Here is a 19,810-nt window from a genome sequence, read left to right on the forward strand (position 1 = left end):
TGATCAGTTTCAATTCAACGACTGTCTTTCCCGGCATCCACACTAGAAAGTATCACTAAGACCTTCTGTTGTGATTTCCTAAGTACAAGGAAAAGCCTCAAGTTTTCATCAACTCCCCTCCAATCTACCTGATGCTGCATGAGATCCCAATTAGAGCTTTAGCAGTTTGGTGTGATCCCCTTTAAAATGCAGGCTTTCCTGGGAGAAAAAAATACATTTTAAGCTATTCACTCATTCAACATACACCCATTTATTGAATGCCCATGTCATGGATTGAATTGTGTCCCACAAAAAATATATGTCAACTTGGTTAGGCCATGATTCCCAGTATTGTGTGGTTGTCCTCCATTTTGTGATTGTGATTTTATGTTGAGAGGATTAGGGTGGCATTGTTACACCACCCTTACTCAGGTCATCTCCCTGATCCAAGGTCAAGGGAGTTTCCCTGGGGTATGGCCTGCACCACCTTTTATCTCTCAAGAGATAAAAGGAATGGGAAGCAAGCAGAGAGTTGGGGACCTCATACCACCAAGAAAGCAGCACCAGGAACAGAGTGTGTCCTTTGGACACAGGGGTCCCTGTGCCTAAGAAGCTCCTCAACCAGGGGAAGATTGAGGACAAGGACCTTCCTCCAGAGCTCACACAGAAAGAGAGCCTCCCCCTGGAGCCAACGCCCTGAATTTGGACTTGCAACCTACTAGACTGTGAGAAAATAAATTTCTCTTTGTTAAAGCCAACCACTTGTGGTATTTCTGTTATAGCAATATTAGATGACTAAGACAGCCCATTACTTGCAAGGCACTCTGCTGGACCCTAGAGGTCAAAGACACGGTTTGTCCTTGTCTGTAAGGAGTTCACAGGCCAGTCAACTATTCATCATTTGCAGTACCAGAGTGTGAGAGGAAAAAAAGAAAGGATTCATGAGTACAGATTTTAGTAAGAGAGAAGAGGACGTGATACCAATTACTGGTCTCAGAGAGGAGAAAATGAGGCGAAGGGAATAGACTGGGCATCCAAAGATCAACCCCACTGACTACCCCAGCTGCTCTGAGAGCCACGTCCACATAAGTCCTTAGGGTGGACAGTCAGAACAGTAGGTACACCCACAGATCCAGAAGCACATTTTTAAAAACTAGGTCACAAAACTCTAAAAAGACACTCAGAAATCCCAACATAGAAGAAAGCACATTGTGATTTTTATTGCGATCCAAGCTGCCGGGTACGCTGTACTGAAATATTGAAATAAATGACTGAGAAAAACAGTTCTTCTCATGGTCTCATTTGCCCAGGTCACTTGCCTCCCTCCCTTTACTCATGCTGTCAGATTCTGAGGTCCATTTCCCCTCAATGATGACCCAGGGGAGTGAGGCAAAATTTTCCAAACCTCAAGATTACTTGTGTGTAATCTCATCTTTTTAAAGTCCTCTCCTTTTTGGCCACATTCTCTGCCATGCCTGAAGTCCCCACCGAGGACACTGGCAGACACTCCAGGAATCTCTCCTGATAGCAGACCCCTGCCGCTCTCTGCAGAACGCCTAACGTGATTACCCGTTGCCGTGGAGTTGCCTCCGCCTCATGATGACCCCACGTATGTCAGAGTAGAACCATGTTCCATGGGACTTTCAATGGCTGATTTTTTGGAAGTAGATCAACAGGGCTTTCTTCCAAGGCACCTCAGGGTGGATTCAAACCTGCAACCTTTCTGTTAGCAGCCAAGTGCAATAATCATTTGTACCATCCAGGGCTTCCCTAATACGATTTTTTTAAAAAAAGAACCCATTGCTGTCAAGTCAATTCTGACTCACAGTGACCCTGTAGGACAGAATAGAACTGTTCCATAGGGTTTCCAAGGCTGCAAATCTTTATGGAAGAAGCCTGCCACATCTTTCTCCCGTGGAGTGGCTGGTGGGTCCAAACTGCCAATCTTTCAGTTAACGGCCAATGTTTAACCACTGCACCACCAGGGTTCCTTCCTAACATAATTATTCCTACATACACCCCCACCCCAATCGCTGAAGACCGGTAAGGGACAAGCAACAATCAATACAAAAGCTGCTATCCAGACCCATTTTCCTTTCTGCATTTCTTTCATGGTGTTTACTTCCCCATTTTATGTATACCTGTAAATCACCAGAAAGGCTCACAGAGCCCCCTTTAAAGGGAAGGATTAGAGCCTCGCCATTCAAAGTGTCTATAGAACTGCAGCAACAGTACCACCTAGAAGCCCACCCAGACCTATTGAATCAGAATCTGCATATTAATGGCAACCAACACCACCCCACTCCCCACCCCTACCGCATTCAATTGCTCCTTTTGAGGGTAGCAGGAGATGAGAACAGCTACAGCCTTGTTCTCTCCCCAGCCTTAACAACCAATTGAAGAGTTGCCACTCCAAGTGCTCCTTTTGTATCTCCATTTTAGAGCTGTGTTCCTTGGGGCCTTAAAAAGTTGCTCTTTGCCCAGGCTGCTTCCTCCAAATTAACAGAAAGATGCTCCATGTTGTTGGTGACCAAGGCATCTGTAAATCTTCTTAGCACCTTTATTCATCAACTCAGTGCTTTTATAGCTCATGCCCTGTGCCCTTACCACCTACACTACACACCAATATGGGGTGGTGTGAGTTCTCATCTAACAAACTCCCTAACTAAAAATATCCTTTTATTTCCTATCCATTTATTGAGACCCTATAGTCAAACACTGTGCTAGACACTTGTCCTCCAGGTAAGAGCTTATAAATCAGACTGCGCAATCCTACCATTTAGCCCTCATTAGAAATTCATGATTGAACAGGAGGAAGAGGCATAAAGTCACAAGCTTGGAGCCCAAATGCTGCAGTAAAGTTAGTAGCCATGCTCTGGTGTAGCCTTCCCAACCATGTCAACATTTTGCTTTTCTGTAACATCTTGGTGTCCAACCTTGTCTCTTTACCAGTGCCCTGACAGAGAACAAGGCTCTGTAGTATGTAAGTCCACCCAAAAGGGAACAGGCCAGGCAGAACTGACAAAGTCTCTTTATCAGTCCTCTGTCACCCAGTCATAGGTACCCCTAACAGCTCTCCACTGAAAAGCTGAGCCTGTGCACAGGCCCCATAGACCTTCCTACTACAGCCAGCTCAAATTAGGAGTTAATAATCCTCCAGGGGCAGGAAACCCCAAAGCCATGTGCCCCGGATCCTCTGTTAACCCAAAACTAAAACCATTCCCAAAGCTAACTCTTCAGACAAAGATTAGACTGGATTATAAAACATAAAATAATACTAGTAAAGAATGTGCTTCTTAGTTCAAGCAGATACACAGGACCAAATGGGCAACCCTTGTCTGGAAGCAGGATGAGAAGGCAGGAAGGGACAGGAGCTGGTTGAATGGACACAAGAAACCTGGGGTGGGAAGGGGGAGCGTGCTTTCACATTATAAGGATTGCAACTAATATAACAATATGTGTATAAATTTTAGTATGGGAAATTAGCTTGAACTATAAACTTTCCCCTAAAGCACAATAAAATAATAATAATCCTCCACAGGCTTCACAGGTCAAGACTGAGGGCAGTACAGAGAGGCCACACATTAGAGAGCTCTCTGGGTGGTCAGGTCAGTTTAGGGCACAACCGGAGATACAATGGAAGGTCTGAGCTAGGCCCAAACAGCCTAGGTATCCACACTGAACCAGCTCCTTAAGCCTACCAGAAAAAGGAGCCCACAATGGCTTCCAAAGATGGAATCAATTCAGAGTAACCCACCCCTACCCGAGTCCCTTTTCCTTTGTATCTTCTCACCCCCTAATCCTGCCCATATCCAATTTGACTTTTTTTTTTTTCTCCTTCTTGAGTTTTCCACAAGCAGCCCTGGTGGTGTGGTGGTTAAGTGCTTGGCTGCTAACTAAAGAGTCAGTGGTTTGAAGCTACCAGCCACTCTGTGGGAGAAAGATGTGGCAGTCAGCTTCTGTAAAGATTACAGCCTTGGAAATCCTATGAGACAGTTCTACTCTGTCCTATAGGGTCACTATGATTCAGAGTCAACCAGTTGGCAATGGGTTTGGTTTGGTTTTGGGTTGAGTTTTCCTCGAGGTTGTAATTTCTCTGTAGTCACTGGCAAAGCCACCGAACACCACTCCTGCCCAGTTTCACTGCCATACTATAGGTCCTGAATGCCTATACTTCTCTAGGACAAGGCTAGTCTAAAACCCAAACCAAACCCATTGCTAGCGAGTCAATTCCAACTCATAGCAACCCTATAGGGCAGAGTAGAACTGCCCCATAGGGTTTCCAAAGGGAAGCTGGTGGATACAAACTACTGACCCTTTGGTTAGCAGCCAAGCTCTTAACCACTACACCACCAGGGCTCCAAGGCCAGTTTAGGGAAGAGGATCTCACACCCCTCCATACATGCAAAGTCCTGGCCATGAATCCACATGGCATCCTCTGGCACAATCTCATCCCACCTCTGACCAATTAGTCACCAACTCTAACCTGTAATTTCCTTTTCTATTCCTTGAGCTTTAATCTCTGGTCTGGTAGACAAAGAAGTTTCAGATATCTGCTGTGGCCTTGGCAATGAGGTAGTTTAAACTGCTGAGCGTCTGTGAGTCCCAAAAGATATGCATGATGCTAGTATCATAAGAGAGTTTGGCAATGACCCCTTGACCTATAAAACAAAAATTTACATTATAAATGTGTAGGAATAAAAGAAAGGGTATTAAATTACAGATGTTTGTAATCTTTCCTTTCCATTTATTTTCCCCTTAGTCTACTGAAGAGGAAAAGTACCCTTGGCCACTCTACTTCCCTCTACCCCGAAGTCCAAGGAAGAGTCTGAGAGTGCCAGCCAAACCCTGGGGATTTTTTGTGTTGATCAGAGAAGGCAGAACACAAAAATCAGTGGAGACAGAACGTTAAAAAGCAGAAAGGAGTCGAATACATTTATAGAAGGGACACTGGTGAAAAATGGAGGGTAGAGACAAAGTTTCAAAGCTGTGGCAGAAGACGATTTTAAAAGTCAGTTCTATGGTTTATGATTTGAATCCCCTTTAGGTGTCCCTAAGTCCCTGGGGGGTCCAAATAGCTAATACACTCAGCTGCTAAATGAAAGGTTGGAGATTTGAGTCTACTCGGAGGTGTCTTAGAAGAAATGCCTGGGGATCTAATTCCAAAAAACCAGCCATTGAAAACCCTATGGAGCACAGTTCCACAGTGACACACACAGGGTCAACATAAGTCGGAATCAGCTCGACGGCAACTGATTTTTGTTGATTTTGAGTGTGTGTGTGTGTCCCTTGAGAGACCCCAGTAAACATCAGAATGCTTTAAACATACTTACAGTTTTTGTGCTATGTTTCCTTGAATGTGAAACCACATAGAAACTGTGCCACACGGTTGCCCACTTATATTTGAGTTACATTTTTTAAATCTCTTAAGATGCATAGAAATTCTACTAGATTGATTGTTGCTGTTGTTGTTAGGTGCTGTCAAATCGGTTCCAATTCATAGCCGCCCTATGCACAAACAGAACGAAACACCGACTGGTCCTGCGCCATCCTCACAATCGTTGTTATGCTTAAGCTTATTGTTGCAGCCACTGTGTCAATCCACCTCGTTGAGGGTCTTCCTCTTTTCCACTGACCCTGTACTTTGCCAAGCATGAAGTCCTTCTTCAGAAACTGATCCCTCCTGACAAAATGTCCAAAGTACGTAAGATGCAGTCTCGCCAAACTTGCCTCTAAGGAGAATTCTGGTTGTACTTCTTCTAAGACGGATTTGTTGGTTCTTTTGACAGTCCATGGTATATTCAATATTCTTCACCACCACCACAATTCAAAGGCGTCAGTTCTTCTTCAGTTTTCCTTATTCATTGTCCAGCTTTCACATGCATATGATGTGATTGAAAATACCATGGCTTGGGTCAGGGGCACCTTAGTCTTCAAGGTGACATCTTTGTTCTTCAAAACTTTAAAGAGGTCCTTTGCAGCAGATTTACCCAATACAATGTGTCTTTTGATTTCTTGACTGCTGCTTCCAGGGGTGTTGATTGTGGATCCAAGTAAAATGAAATCCTTGACAACTTCAATCTTTTCTCCGTTTATCATGATGTTGCTCATTGGTCCAGTTCTGAGGATTTGTGTTTCCTTTATATTGAGGAGCAATCCACATTGAAGGCTATGGTCTTTGATCTTCATTAGTAAGTGCTTCAAGTCCTTTTCACTTTCAGCAACTGAGGTTGTGTCATCTGCATAACGCAGGTTGTTAATGAGTCTTCCTCCAATCCTGATGTCCTGCTCTTCTTCATATAGTCCAGCTTCTCGTATTATTTGCTCAGCATACAGATCGAATAGGTACGGTGAAAGAATACAGCCCTGATGCACACCTTTCCTGACTTTAAACCAATCAGTATCCCCTTGTTCTGTCCGAACAACCACCACTCGATCTATGTAAAGGTTCCTCGTGAGCACAATTAAGTGTTCTGGAATTCCCATTCTTCACAATGTTGTCCATAATTTGTTATGATCCACACAATCGAATGCCTTTGCATAGTCAATAAAACACAGGTAAACATCCTTCTGGTATTCTCTGCTTTCAGTCAGGATCCATCTCACATCAGCAATGATATCCCTGGTTCCACATCCTCTTCTGAAACAGGTCTGAATTTCTGGCAGTTCCCTGTTGATACACTGCCAGTTTGTCATACTGTGGGGGCTTGCGTGTTGCTGTGATGCTGGAAGCTATGACACCGGTATTCAGACACCAGCAGGGTCACCCATGGAGCACAGGTTTCAGCTGAGCTTCCAGACTAAGACAGACTAGGAAGAAGGACCTGGCAGTTTACTTCTGAAAAGCATTAGCCAGTGAAAACCTTATGAATAGCAGCGGAACATTGTCTGATATAGTGCTGGAAGACGAGCCCCCCAGGTTGGAAGGCACTCAAAAGAAGACAGGGGAAGAGCTGCCTCCTCAAAGTAGAGTTGACCCTAATGACCCTTAATGACGTGGATAGAGTAAAGCTTTTAGGACCTTCATTCGCTGATGTGGCATCACTCAAAATGAGAAGAAACAGCTGCAAACATCCATTAATAATCGGACCCTGGAATGTACAAAGTATGAATCTAGGAAAATTGGAAATTGTCAAAAATGAAATGGAACACAAAGACATCGATATCCTAGGCATTAGTGAGCTGAAATGGACTGGTACTGGCCATTTTGAATTGGACAATCATATATTCTACTACACTGGGAATGACAGCTTGAAGAGGAATGGTGTTGCATTCATCGTCAAAAAGAACATTTCAAGATTTATCTTAATGTACAACACTGTCAATGATAGGATAATATCCATACGCCTACAAGGAAGACCAATTAACACGACTATTATTCAAATATACACACCAACCACTAGGGCCAAAGATGAAGAAATAGAAGATTTTTTTATCAGCTGCTGCAGACCAAAATTGATCAAATATGCAATCAAGATGCATTGATAATCACTGATGATTGGAATGGGAAAGTTGGAAACAAAGAAGAAGGATCAGTAGTTGGAAAATATGGCCTTGGTGATAGAAACAATGGCAGAGATCGAATGATAGAATTTTGCAAGACCAATGACTTCTTCACTGCAAATACCTTCTTTCACCAACATAAACAGTGACTATGAGTTGGAATCAACTTGACGGCACTGGGTTTTTTTTTTTTTTTTGGTTTTGGTATACACATGGATCTCTCCAGATGGAACACACAGAAATCAAATTGACTCATCTGTGGAAAGAGATGATGGAAAAGCTCAATATCATGAGTCAGAACAAGGCCAGGGGCTGACTGTAGAACAGACCATCAATTGCTCATATGCAAGTTCAAGCTGAAACTGAAGAAAATCAGAGCAAGTCCACAAGAGCCAAAATATGACCTTGAGTATATCCCACCTGAATTTAGAGACCATCTGAAGAATAGATTTGACACATTGAACACTGGCGACCGGAGACCAGACGAGTTGTGGAATGATATCAAGGATATCATCCATAAAGAAAGCAAGAGGTCATTGAAAAGACAGGAAAGAAAGAAAAGACCAAGATGGATGTCAGAGGAGACTCTGAAACTTGCTCTCAAACATCGAGCAGCTAAAGCACAAAGAATTGATGAAGTAAAAGAACTGAACAGAAGATTTCAAAGGGCTGCTCAAGAAAACAAAGTATTATAATGACATGTGCAAAGAGCTGGAGATGGAAAACCAAAAGGGAAGAACACCCTCAGTGTTTCTCAAGCTGAAAGAACTGAAGAAAAAATTCAAGGCTCGAGTTGCAATAGTGAAGGATTCTATGGGGAAAATATTAAACGACGCAGGAAGCATCAAAAGAAGATGGAAGGAATGCACAGAGTCCTTATACCAAAAAGAATTAGTCAATGTTCAACCATTTCAAGAGGTAGCACATGATCAGGAATCAATGGTATTGAAGGAAGAAGTCCAGGCTGCTCTGAAGGCATATAGCAAAAAACAAGGCTCCAGGAATTGATGTTTCAACAAAAGGATGCAGCAGTAGAGGTGCTCACTTGTCTATGCCAAGAAATAGGGAAGACAGCTTCCTGGCCAACTGACTGGAAGAGATCCATGTTTATGCCTATTCCCAAGAAAGGTGATGTGGAAGATTAATTGTACCTCACTTAAAATATGACAGATCCACCAGCCTAAGCCTAGAAGAACTAGATGGTACCCAGCTACCACCACCAACCGTTCTGACGGGGATCACAGTAGACAGTCCCAGTCAGAAAAATATAGAACAAAATTCAAATTCACAAAAAAAAAAAGACTACACTTAACGGTTCTGATGGTAACTGGAGGAACCCCCAAAACTATGGCCCCTAGACACCCTGCTAATTCAGAACTGAAGCCACTCCCGAAGTCCACCTTTCAGCCAAAGATTAGACCATCCTATTTTTATGAAAGAAATAATAACACACATGAGGTATGTGCTTCTTAGTTCAATCAAGAATACAAAACCAAATGGGCAACACCTGCACAAAAGCAAAGAGGAGAAGGCAGGAAGGAACAGGAAAACTGGATGAAAAAACAATGAGAACCGGGGGGGGGAAGAGAAAGGGGGAGAGTGCTGACATATTGTTGGGATTGCAACTAATATCACAAAATAATTTGTGTAAAAATTTTTGAATGAAAAACTAATTTGTGCTGCAAATTTTCTCCTGAAACATAATAAAATAAAAATATTTTAAAGGCTAAAACTTATGTACAGGGTGATCTTAAGATCTAGCATCAAAACCAAGATAAGCTGTGACTGTCCCACTATTTTGGTCTTCCAGCACTTATAATGCTCCAGGCATATTCTAAGTGTTCTATTTCTTTTAACCCATCTAAAACTCACCACAACTTTATGAGGTCGGTACTACCATTGGCACATTTTACAGAGGAGGAAACAAATGCCCACAAAAAGAAATTAATTGGCTCATGATCTTAGGGTCAGTTAGTGTTAAGGTGAATTTCAAACCCAGGTGGTCTGAGGGAATAATGGGTGTCTTTGCCTCTATGACAGAATATTCATTTACTTTCTTCAGCTAAAAAACAACAACAACAAGTCTGACAGAAAACACTGGCAAAAGGAAGAATAAAAATTCAAGGCCTCAGATCACTCATCTATGGATTCAGTTGACCCCAGGTGCAAAACACTAGCGTGAGGCCTCTTTCTAGCTTTGAGTGACAATGTGCCCCATAGGTTCTGATGGTAGCCAGCATTACATGTATCCTATTAAAGGCTCTGAACCTCTCCTAAATAGGTCTGGCCAGCAGGCACTTCATGTTACTGACAGGGATCTTCAAAATTATGTTTTTGTTTTTAGATGGGAAAAACATGGAAACCCTGGTGGCGTAGTGGTTAAATGCTACGGCTGCTAACCAAAAGGTTGGCAGTTCGAATCTGCCAGGTGCTTTTCGGAAACCCTATGGGGCAGTTCTGCTCTGACATATAGGGTCGTTATGAGTTGAAATCAACTTGACGGCACTGGGTTTGGTTTGGTTTTGGTTTTGAGGAAAAATGATGAGGGGAAAATATATGAACCAGGACATAAAAGTGGTAATTGTTATCTTATACAAATGCTGAGAAAATGCTTCATAATAAAAGTTCCAAGCGAAAGACAGTCTCATATATATTTATCGCAGAAAGGATCCCCAAACTGTTTTATCTCAAATCGTCACATACACATTTTCCTTTGATCATAATGAATCAATCAGCAAATATTAATGTTTTTGACACTCACTAAGAAGCACAAAATAAAGTTGTTTCCTGCAAAGAAACCCTATTCTGGTTGGGAATATTAGACTAAAATAAATGAAGTAAACAAAGAAGAAAGCCCATAAATACATAAATTTCTAGGACCCTGAATAACCAAGAGGCATATGAATAAATATAATCTTAGGATAACAACCGTGCACAAATGCAGAAAACAGAGAAAAACTGCTTAGTGTTCTCCAAATTATCTTGTAATACTTTGGAAAAGAAGTTATTGAGAGCAGAAAAACCACGCTCTAAATATTTATTGGGCTAGTTTATTTCACTATGCCTAGATATTGTCAGTAAAGGGTTATATTTAGAACCAATTTACTGCTGTTGTCTTTACAGCTCATATACTTCTCCTGGTTTACGACTAATACGTTTTGGCAGATTCCAGCATTCTCAAATGCACAATATTTTCTCAGCACCTTGGAGAAGCAAGTGTGGGAAGAGCATTAGTGGTTCATCATAACTCCCTGAGAAGATGAGCTGCTCTGCAATACACCATTTATAAACTTCCACAGCAGCAGTCCTATTTACCGCACATTCCTACTGGTAAAAATATAAGCTTGGTCCTACAGCCTAAAATAAAACTGGACAAGCCAAAGACAAAATCGGAGAGTGAGCCTAGAAGAAACAGTAGAATTTGAGTGATGGTAAAAAAAAAAAAAAAAAAGATGGTAAAAAAAAAGGTATATTAAAAACCAAAAAAACCAAGCCCGCTGCTGTCAAGTTGATTCCGACTCATAGCAACCCTATAGAACAGAGTAGAACTGCCCCACGGAGTTTCCAAGGAGCGCCTGAGGATTCGAACTGCTGACCTCTTGGTTAGCAGCCGTAGCACTTAACCACTATTCCACCAGGGTAGATATATTAAAAAAAAAAAAAAAGATATATTAGATGACATTTAATCTAATCTGCATATAGCAGTAATAACAACACAAAACTTATAATCATTGAGCACTCAGAAATATTCTTTTATTACTGTAATGCTCATGGATGTAAAGGACAAAAAAAGTGTTTTCTATCTATGCATATTTTTACACATGCTATATATTATGCCTGGGTGGTGCAAATGGTTAGTGCGCTTGGCTGTTAATTGAAAGATTGGTGATTCGATTCTACCCAAAGGCACCCCCAAAAAAAGGCCTGGCATTCTACTCCCCAAAAATCAGTCATGAAAACCCTATGGAGCACAGTTCTACTCTGACACACATGGTGTCGCTATGAGTTGGGGTGACTCAATGGCAACTAGTTTTATGTAGAATTTTATATTCTATTTTCTACACATTATATCCTCAATATTTTACCACATTCTTAATTATTCTTCAAAAGTTTCCTTTGTAAGAGTGCTTCCTAACTGGTGATGGTCAGTCCCCAGTTGTTGAACATTTAGGTTGTTCGCAATTGTTAGCTTTTATAAACACTTTGGTGATGAATATTCTTAGAGAGAGAGAGAGAGAGTTGTACTCTTATTTGGAAATTGAGATATATTGCCAGAAATAGGATTGCTGAGTTAAAAATAGACCCATGTTTAGGTTTTAATCTACATCGCCAAATTGCTTTCCAGAAAACTCGAACCAATTTACATTTCCTCTTGCAGAGTATGAATGCCCGTATCTTCAGGAACTTCCCAACACTGGGTATCATTCTCTTATCTTTGCCAAATTATCAGGTCAAAAATTGTATCTTATTTAATTTGAATTTTGTAGAGTCCAATATTCACTGGCCCTTTATATTTATTTCTTTCTAAATTGTCTGTCTATATTCTTACATTCTTTTGGGTTAATTATTATTCTTATTGGTTACAAAGCACCATTTATATATGAAGTATAATAACCTTCACTGACCTTCATATATTGTAACCATTTTCCCAGAACATTTACCTTTCTTTCTTTTTAAGTCAAATATAACAATTCTTTCCTTTACGGTGTTCTTCATTTGCTTTTTTATTTCCCAATAGTTAATCGATCATCTTGTTGTTGTTACTAGTTGTCATCGAGCTGGCTCTGACTCGTGGCGACCCCACATACAACAGAGCAAAATGTTACCTGGTCCTGTGCCATCTTCACAATTGTTGGTATACTCAAGACCAATTCTGTGGCCACCGTGTAATTTCGAGTGCCTTTCAACCTAGGGGCTCATCTTCTAGCACCGTACCAGATAATATTCTGTTGTGATCCAAACAGTTTTCATGGGCTAATTTTCAGAAGTAGATCACCAGACCTTTCTTCCTAGTTTGTCTTAGACTGGAAGCTCTGCTGAAAACTGTCCACCATAGGTGATCCTACTGGTATTTGAAATACTGGTGGAATAGCTTTCAGCATCACAGCAACATGCAAGGCATCACAGTACAACGAACTGATGGGTGAGGGAACCAATTGTCTAAAAACAGTATATCGAATACTTCATTTTTTCCTACTGATTTGAAATGCCATTTATCAGATATTATAAGTTTATGTATATATAGCACTGGCTCTGCGTTTGAGAATCCCCTTCTATTTCATTGATCTATCAGTTCTCTCACTGTGGTATGCTGCTTTAATTTGTATAATTTTATATACATTTTCACATATGTTAACCCAATTATCCTGTCTTTCTTTTTTTAATTATTAGCTATTCTCACCAATTTAATTTTTCCTATAACTACCATAATCACTTTGTCATGTTGCCAACTCAAAAGTCCTACTGAGATTACTTTAGACTTATTAAATTGGGGGAGACCTAACATCTCTACAATATAGAGAATCCCATCCAAGAACATGACCTATTTCTCCATTTATGTATCTCAGCAAAGTGTTGTGCTTTTTCTTATAAAGGTCTACTAGACATTTTATAGTTCTTGTTGTCATTGTGAGAGGGATATTTTTCCATCATATTTTCTAAGTAGCTATTGCTTGTACCTGATAGAATTTTTACGAGCCTAATAATTCTGTGAGAACTCTTGACGGGAATGCACTATTCCACTTTTGATCATTGCCTAAGTGTTTGCATTTTCTTAGTGCCTGTTTCTAGACATGATGGGGAGGGTGTGGTTATATAGCCTGCCTGGTTCCTGTATTGTATTCCAGAAATGATCGAAAGAATAAATGTTTGTGTAGCATTTTATAATTTTCTAAGTTCTTACTGTCCTTTACCTCATCTAATATTCTCAAAACATCTCTAAAGTGGTTGGAATATTCTAGACTAATGGACCTATTATCATTACTCTTATCTTAAAGATAAAGAAACTGAGGTACAGAGAAATATTTTGTGTCTTTGACTATCTCAGTCAGTCCAATAGTCAGCATGATGAGGGTCACAATTATGAATTTTCATTTAAATTCTCCATTAGCCTGCAGCCCTCCAGCCATAGACAAAGTAGTCAGATGATCCCCCCTGACTTTTGAAGAGTTTATAAAGAGCTTTTATACCCCCTTAGGGTAAACCTTTATACCCCCTTAGGGTAAACCCAAGGAGCCCTGGTGGCAAAACAGTTCAGCGCTCGGCTACTAATCGAAAGGTTGGCGGTTCAAACCCACCAGTAGAAAAGACCTGGAGATTTGCCCCCATAAAGACACATCTTAGAAAACCCTACCCAAAAAAAGCCAAAACCCAATTCCGTCGAGCAGTTCTACTCTGTTACATGTGGTTGCTATGAGTCGAAAATCAAGTCAACAGCACCCAACAACAGCAGTAAGGTAAATACAATTTGTTCATTTTCCAGATGAAACAGGGCAAGTGATTGCCTGAAGTCTTATCCAAATGAGTAGCAAAGCGCAAACTGGAACTCAGGCATTAAGAAAAATTACCTGAAATTTGGAGGAAGGCCAAAAGCCTGCAACAAGTCCTTTCAATGTCATCCTGGCACATTGTTTAACACCCCTTGATAATTAATGATTAATTATCAAGAAGAATGTACCTTTCTTTGATTCTGCTATTAACTAAAGGCTTACACTTTATGAAGCTACACACTAACTTACAAGTCTTGCCGGGCAGAGATGCAAATCATTTGTCTAGTAGAAAAGATAACACCAAAATGTATCTTTTCTGTAGAACAATAACCAGTTTTCTATCACACCTCGCCATCTTATTCAAATAAAAAAATTGCTTCTTAAATACCTATAATACCCAGTTCCTCAAAATGCTCTTTGCACAAAGTCTTAGTTTCCTAGTGCTGCTGTAACTGAAATACCACAAGTGGGTTGCTTTAAAGAACAGAAATTTATTTTCCCACAGTTCGGAAGGCTGGGAGTCCCAATTCAGGGCACTGGCTCTCCCTCTCTTCTTCCCTCCCTGTCTCTCTTTCTGGCTCTCTCTCTCCCTCGCTCGCTCGCGCTCTCTCGCTCACCCGCTCGCCCTCTCTCTCTCTCTTTCGCCCTCTCTATCTCTCTCTTTTTCGCCCTCTCTCTCTCGCACTCTCTCTCTCTCTCTCTCTCTCTCTCTCTCGCCCTCTCTTTCTCTCTCTCTCGCCCTCTCTCTCTCTCTCTCGCCCCCACCCTCTCTCTCGCCCTCACTTGCTCTCTCCCTCGCCCTGTCTCTCTCTCTCTCTCTCGCGCGCTCTCTCTCTCTCGCCCTCGCCTTCTCGCCCTCTCTTTCTCTCTCTCTTTTTCTCTCTCTCGCCCTCTCTCTCTCTCTCTCTCTCTCTCTCTCGCCCTCGCCTTCTCGCTCTCTCTCTCTCTCTCTCTCTCTCTCGCTCGCTCGCTCGCCTTCTCGCCTTCTCGCCCTCTCTCTCTCTCTCTCTCTCCCTTGGCTGGTAGGTTTGAAATGTCAACATTTTGATTAGCAGCTGAGCTCTTAACCACTGCACCACCAGGACTCCTCTGCGCCTATCAGAGGTGATTCTTTTTAGGACAGGCCCTACACTGATAGGTACAGTTAACACAACAAAGAAAACCTAACACACACACACACACACACACACACCTCACACAAGCCCACATAACTGACCACTCCAATCCTCTCAAAATGAAATGGCAGAAAACACACCGGTCCAAAGCGGAAAAACAAGGAAGCAAAGAATTAAATGGATTTGAGGAAGAAGGCCATCATTTTACACACTTAACAAGTCTGACAACTTTCCACACTTTATTGAGAGAACTATTTGAGCCATTACCAGGTCATTTGACTCACTCTCTTTAAAACCTCTCAAAGCCCAGAAAACAACAGTAATAGCTCCAAAAGGAAGGTGATCTGGGACTTCAGCCTGAGCACTATCTGCCAGGCAGGTATGCTGGCTTCAGGGACTTCCCAGCAATCCATGTCTTGCCAGGAACTTCAAGCTATAGGCCTGCACATTTTGAAGGACTGTCTTCTGCCCGAGTTGCTCAATGGCAGTGGGTTGGGATTTTTAATGTGCCAGTTAACGTGCACTGGGTTCAGAGCTACAAACGAGGCAAGCTGACCCCTGTCCTCAAAAATGGGTCAATAAGCATTTGTTGAAGGGGGAAAATCAATAACTGTTCAGCACCTACTGTGTGCTGGGCTGTGTGCCCGGCATTTTCTTGTTTAATTTTCCCTTTTACAATCACTCCCTCTGGTAGGCGATATTAGGAGTTCAGAGATGTCAGGTAATATCCCCAAGATCACCCAGATGGTAAATTGCAAAGACAGGATTCAAACACAGACCTATCTGATTTAGAAGACCCTGCTCTCTCCTCCTTACTACATTTACTGTGAGCCCCTAGGTAGCACTGTTAACCAAAGGTTAGAGGTTTGAGTCCACCCAAAGGCACCTCAGATCTGATGATCTGCTTCCAAAAAAATCAGCCATTGAAAATCCTCTGGAGCACAGCTCTACTCTGACATACATGGGGTTGCCATGAGTCGATTTCAATGGCAACTTATACTGGTACATTTACCGTTAGCATTGTATGGCAATACCTTCTTTCTGTGCTCTCGTGACTGATTCATTTCCAAATTGAAGAACCTCACAGGACTCAGGTTGGCAAACAAGGTAACATCCACTGCTAATCCAAGATAAGAAGTCACAAAGCCATGAGCCATACAACCCACAATACATGATGGATGTTTGTCTGTCTCTAGCTGCCCTTTGCCATTCTCTGGCATCAACTGTGTGATCGACTTTTCCTTCTTCAGATAGTACAGGAGGAGAAGAGGACAAGAAAAAGGGAATAAAAGTGACTTCCAGAGATAAGGGCACAAGCTCTGCCCCCTTCCTTTAGGATTCTTCCAGCACCGCTGGCCTACACACAGAGTAAACAGTCACTGCATAGCAAAGCTAAGAGGCCAACATGGCTTTCACCCCAAAATGTCAGCCCCCCGCCTTTGCCACACCACCATTCCACTTTAACCCAAGGAATTATTTTAATTCTCTTTTATTTTCTTTGGTTATAAGAACTCATGATTTCCACAGCTTAACAAAGCCTTTAGAATACAACCTAAGTTAATGATCCAGGGAAGCCTAACCCTGCATGGTCACCTCTTCAGCACCATCTCCCAAGATCACCTTCTCCTAGTGCACCCTGGGTAGCTCTTGGTCATCCTTCAGGTCTCAGCTTGAATATTCTCCTCCAGGAAGCCTTCTCTGACCCACCCCCACCTGCACGCAGAGGCACGCAGAGGCACACACACACACACACACACACACAACCCATACTACCTCTACCATAGTGTATACTACACTACATTGTGTTGGTGCTTTGCTAACAAATCACTAGTCTTCTCCAAGCTCCATGACAGAAGGAATTGTACATGGTCTTTCTATTCCCAACACTGAGAAAGGTCCCCTGAGGAAAGGAAGACAGAGGGAAGACAAGGCTGTGCTCTGACTCTCAGGCGACCTCCCAACCTTCCTGAGTTCACGCTCGGCTCAGGCCTATGAAGTTCTCTGAAGCCAAAGTGGGGAGAAAAGGGTGAGGCCTGAGGAAAAGCAGGCTGGAGGGAATGACTGTTCTCTTGAGAAAATGGCAAAAATGTGAGCAGGCACTTCCAGGCTCCAGTGACAAAGGTCATAGCCATTGCTTAGGAATATTAACAGTGCCCAGCAGGGCAACAAGGATGACATGGCTTCTAGTGCTCACTCCACAGATGACTCTGGGCCTTTGTGTCATGGGATGGCCCAAGGGGTCTCAGAAACAGCTGCCCCTGGCCTGCATGTCCTGGGCTCGCTGCAGGCAGGAAATTCCATGCTGTAATAGCTGGATTTCTTCCCTTCATTCCTGATTCATGACTAGGTAGTGACTTGGTCATTAAAGAAACCAGTTAGGCAGATTTCAGGGACATCTAACTAGGTTTTTGTCTGGCAGCACACACACAAAAAGGAAAATAAAACAGGACAAAGAACTCTGGGCCATGCAGCCTCACCTTCGTTTCCATTGCTAGCCTGACTTGTGAAAAGAAGTCAAAATGTTGAAAAACCTTTCTGTCAGTGAGGTAACTCGCATTGGATCGAGGTGGGTTCACCACTTACAAACTCACATATAAAAGCTCTTCTGACTGGCCACAGCTGTGTTATCGAGCTGAACACTTGTTGACCCGTGTAGATTAGAAAAATAGTCCCCAGTGTCTGGAGAGGCAGTGCCTTGAAGCAAGTACTTTTCAAAGAATGAGCTCTTCAGGAGTCAACACAACGCTTTCTTTTTTTTTTTTGCATACATGTAGCCCATGAACTTGAAAACAAAAGTAAAATCAGCACCTCTGAGCAGTAGGCTAGAGAAACCAGCTGGCATATATCAGAGATGTGGTTATAAAAGGTTGCTATTCCATTTCTTTTTGGAAAAAAAAAAAATCATTGCTCTTGAGTCAATTCTGACTCATAAAGACCCTATAGGACAGAGTAGAACTGCCCCATAGAGTTTCCAAGGAGCTCCTGGTAGATTCAAACCGCCAACCTTTTTGGTTAGCAGCCGTAGCTCTTAACCACCATGCCACCAGGGTTTCCAAGCTAGTGGTAGGAGGGCTCAAAAACCACCTTTACATTGCATTTTAACTTTTTTTTTTTTAACTCAACTAGGAAAAAAATCACATGGTCCTTCATGGTCCTTCATATTCTATTTCCTTTTTCCAAAAAGATCAAATTTCTTTAGAAATTTAAATTTGCCTTTCCATTCTCCAAGCAAATTGCACTACTCTTGCATTTGATCTGTTCAGTCTCAGTCTCGTTTGAGACTTTCATTTCCAGACATGTATGAAGTGATCGGTATCCCTGTATCACTTCTCACTTTAAGATACATTGCTTGGCCAGGCGGGAAGCCTGCTGGGTAAATGAAGCTCTCTACTTTTTGCTCTATCTACGTCCTTTAAGTTTTTGAAACCAAACCCATCCAACATTTCCTTCTGCAACTAAGGTTCAAAGTGGTAATAAATTGGTGGAGCTAAAAAACAGGAATATGTAAATTTTTTTTAATTTTAATAAATGGTAAGCTTTTTTCATTTAATTATTTGCTTTACTACAAAATGTGCAGGTGTGTTAATATTCTTTGTTCTCAAGGTTTTATTAGTATTTCAAAGACAGATAAAAGCAGAGAGATTTCTAACAGAGAAGTTGCTTACACATTCTGTATCCTGAAAGGTGGCTCAAGCCAAACAAAAGAAGTAATTTGACCAGAAGGGATCCAGCATCCTTTTCCTTCCGGCAACCCCAGAAGAAAGATGTAGCGGTATGCTTCCATAAGGATTTACAGCCTTGGAAACCCTGTGGGGCAGTTGTACTTTGTCATTACAGGGTCACTGTGAGTTGGAATCAACTCAATGGTGATGAGGTTTTTTTGGTTTTGCTTAATAAGGAGCCCTGGTGGTAGCGTGGTTAAAGTGCTGGGCTGCTAACCGAAGGGTTTGCAATTCGAACCCACCAGCCCCTCCATGGGAGAAAATGTGGCAGTCTGCTCCTATAAAGATTACAGCCTTGGAGACCCTATGGAATCTATTCTGTCCTGTAGGGTCGCTATGAGTCAGAATCAACTCGACAGCAATGGGTTTAGTAATGATCAATGTGCAATCTACAGATTCCCTAGTGGCTCCAATAATATTCATCTTGGTTGAGACATTTGTACTTGGCTCAACCCATCTGCTCTCACTGCAGCCCAAGGTTGCAACTTGGTTTAGAATATACATGGGTGAGGCATATGCTTATCCGTGCTGCCCAGGGAGATGCTGGCATGGAGAAATGTGAAGGTTCCTGGTTGAAGCTTGCATTTTAAGGACTCTCCTCTCCTCTTCTCCGCAGTTACTGTGACAGTGGGAGGCAAGCAACACCTGCTCGGACTGTATGACACCGCAGGACAGGTACATTTTCATTATCTTCATTTATTAAGGGTTTGAGGGAGGGGAGGATGACACATTTGGCTAGGCATATGGGGACCTTTCTAAGAAACTAAGGGATAATACAGATATTACGCATACTGACTATTTGGGGCCAATTTAACGTCTACCTAAATGACAACCAAAAGCACATTCTTCATATTTTAAAAATATTTATAATTATAAATAAATCATTGCATTACTTAAGATGTTGATAAGTTAAAAAAAAAAAAGATCCACTCATTGACTGTTGACCCTCAATAACCAAAATAACATATTCGACCAAGTTTCAATTTCCTCCCACCCAAAACTA

At 41.9% G+C, this 19,810-nt stretch overlaps 1 protein-coding gene and 1 long non-coding RNA gene across 3 annotated transcripts in view; one reads left to right on the top strand and one right to left on the bottom strand.

The window, feature by feature from the left end:
• Positions 1–19,810, bottom strand: part of LOC111750161 (uncharacterized) — a 228,258-nt gene that overhangs the window by 172,967 nt on the left and 35,481 nt on the right. The window lies entirely within an intron of this gene.
• RHOJ (ras homolog family member J) overlaps positions 1–19,810 on the top strand; it is a 107,757-nt gene that overhangs the window by 64,004 nt on the left and 23,943 nt on the right. Inside the window, exon 2 of the mRNA XM_003408697.4 lies at positions 19,424–19,482. Coding sequence (XP_003408745.1) covers positions 19,424–19,482 — 59 coding nt within the window. The remainder of the gene's footprint in view (positions 1–19,423; positions 19,483–19,810) is intronic.

Source organism: Loxodonta africana, chromosome 10, assembly GCF_030014295.1.
Source record: "Loxodonta africana isolate mLoxAfr1 chromosome 10, mLoxAfr1.hap2, whole genome shotgun sequence".
Taxonomy (NCBI): domain Eukaryota; kingdom Metazoa; phylum Chordata; class Mammalia; order Proboscidea; family Elephantidae; genus Loxodonta; species Loxodonta africana.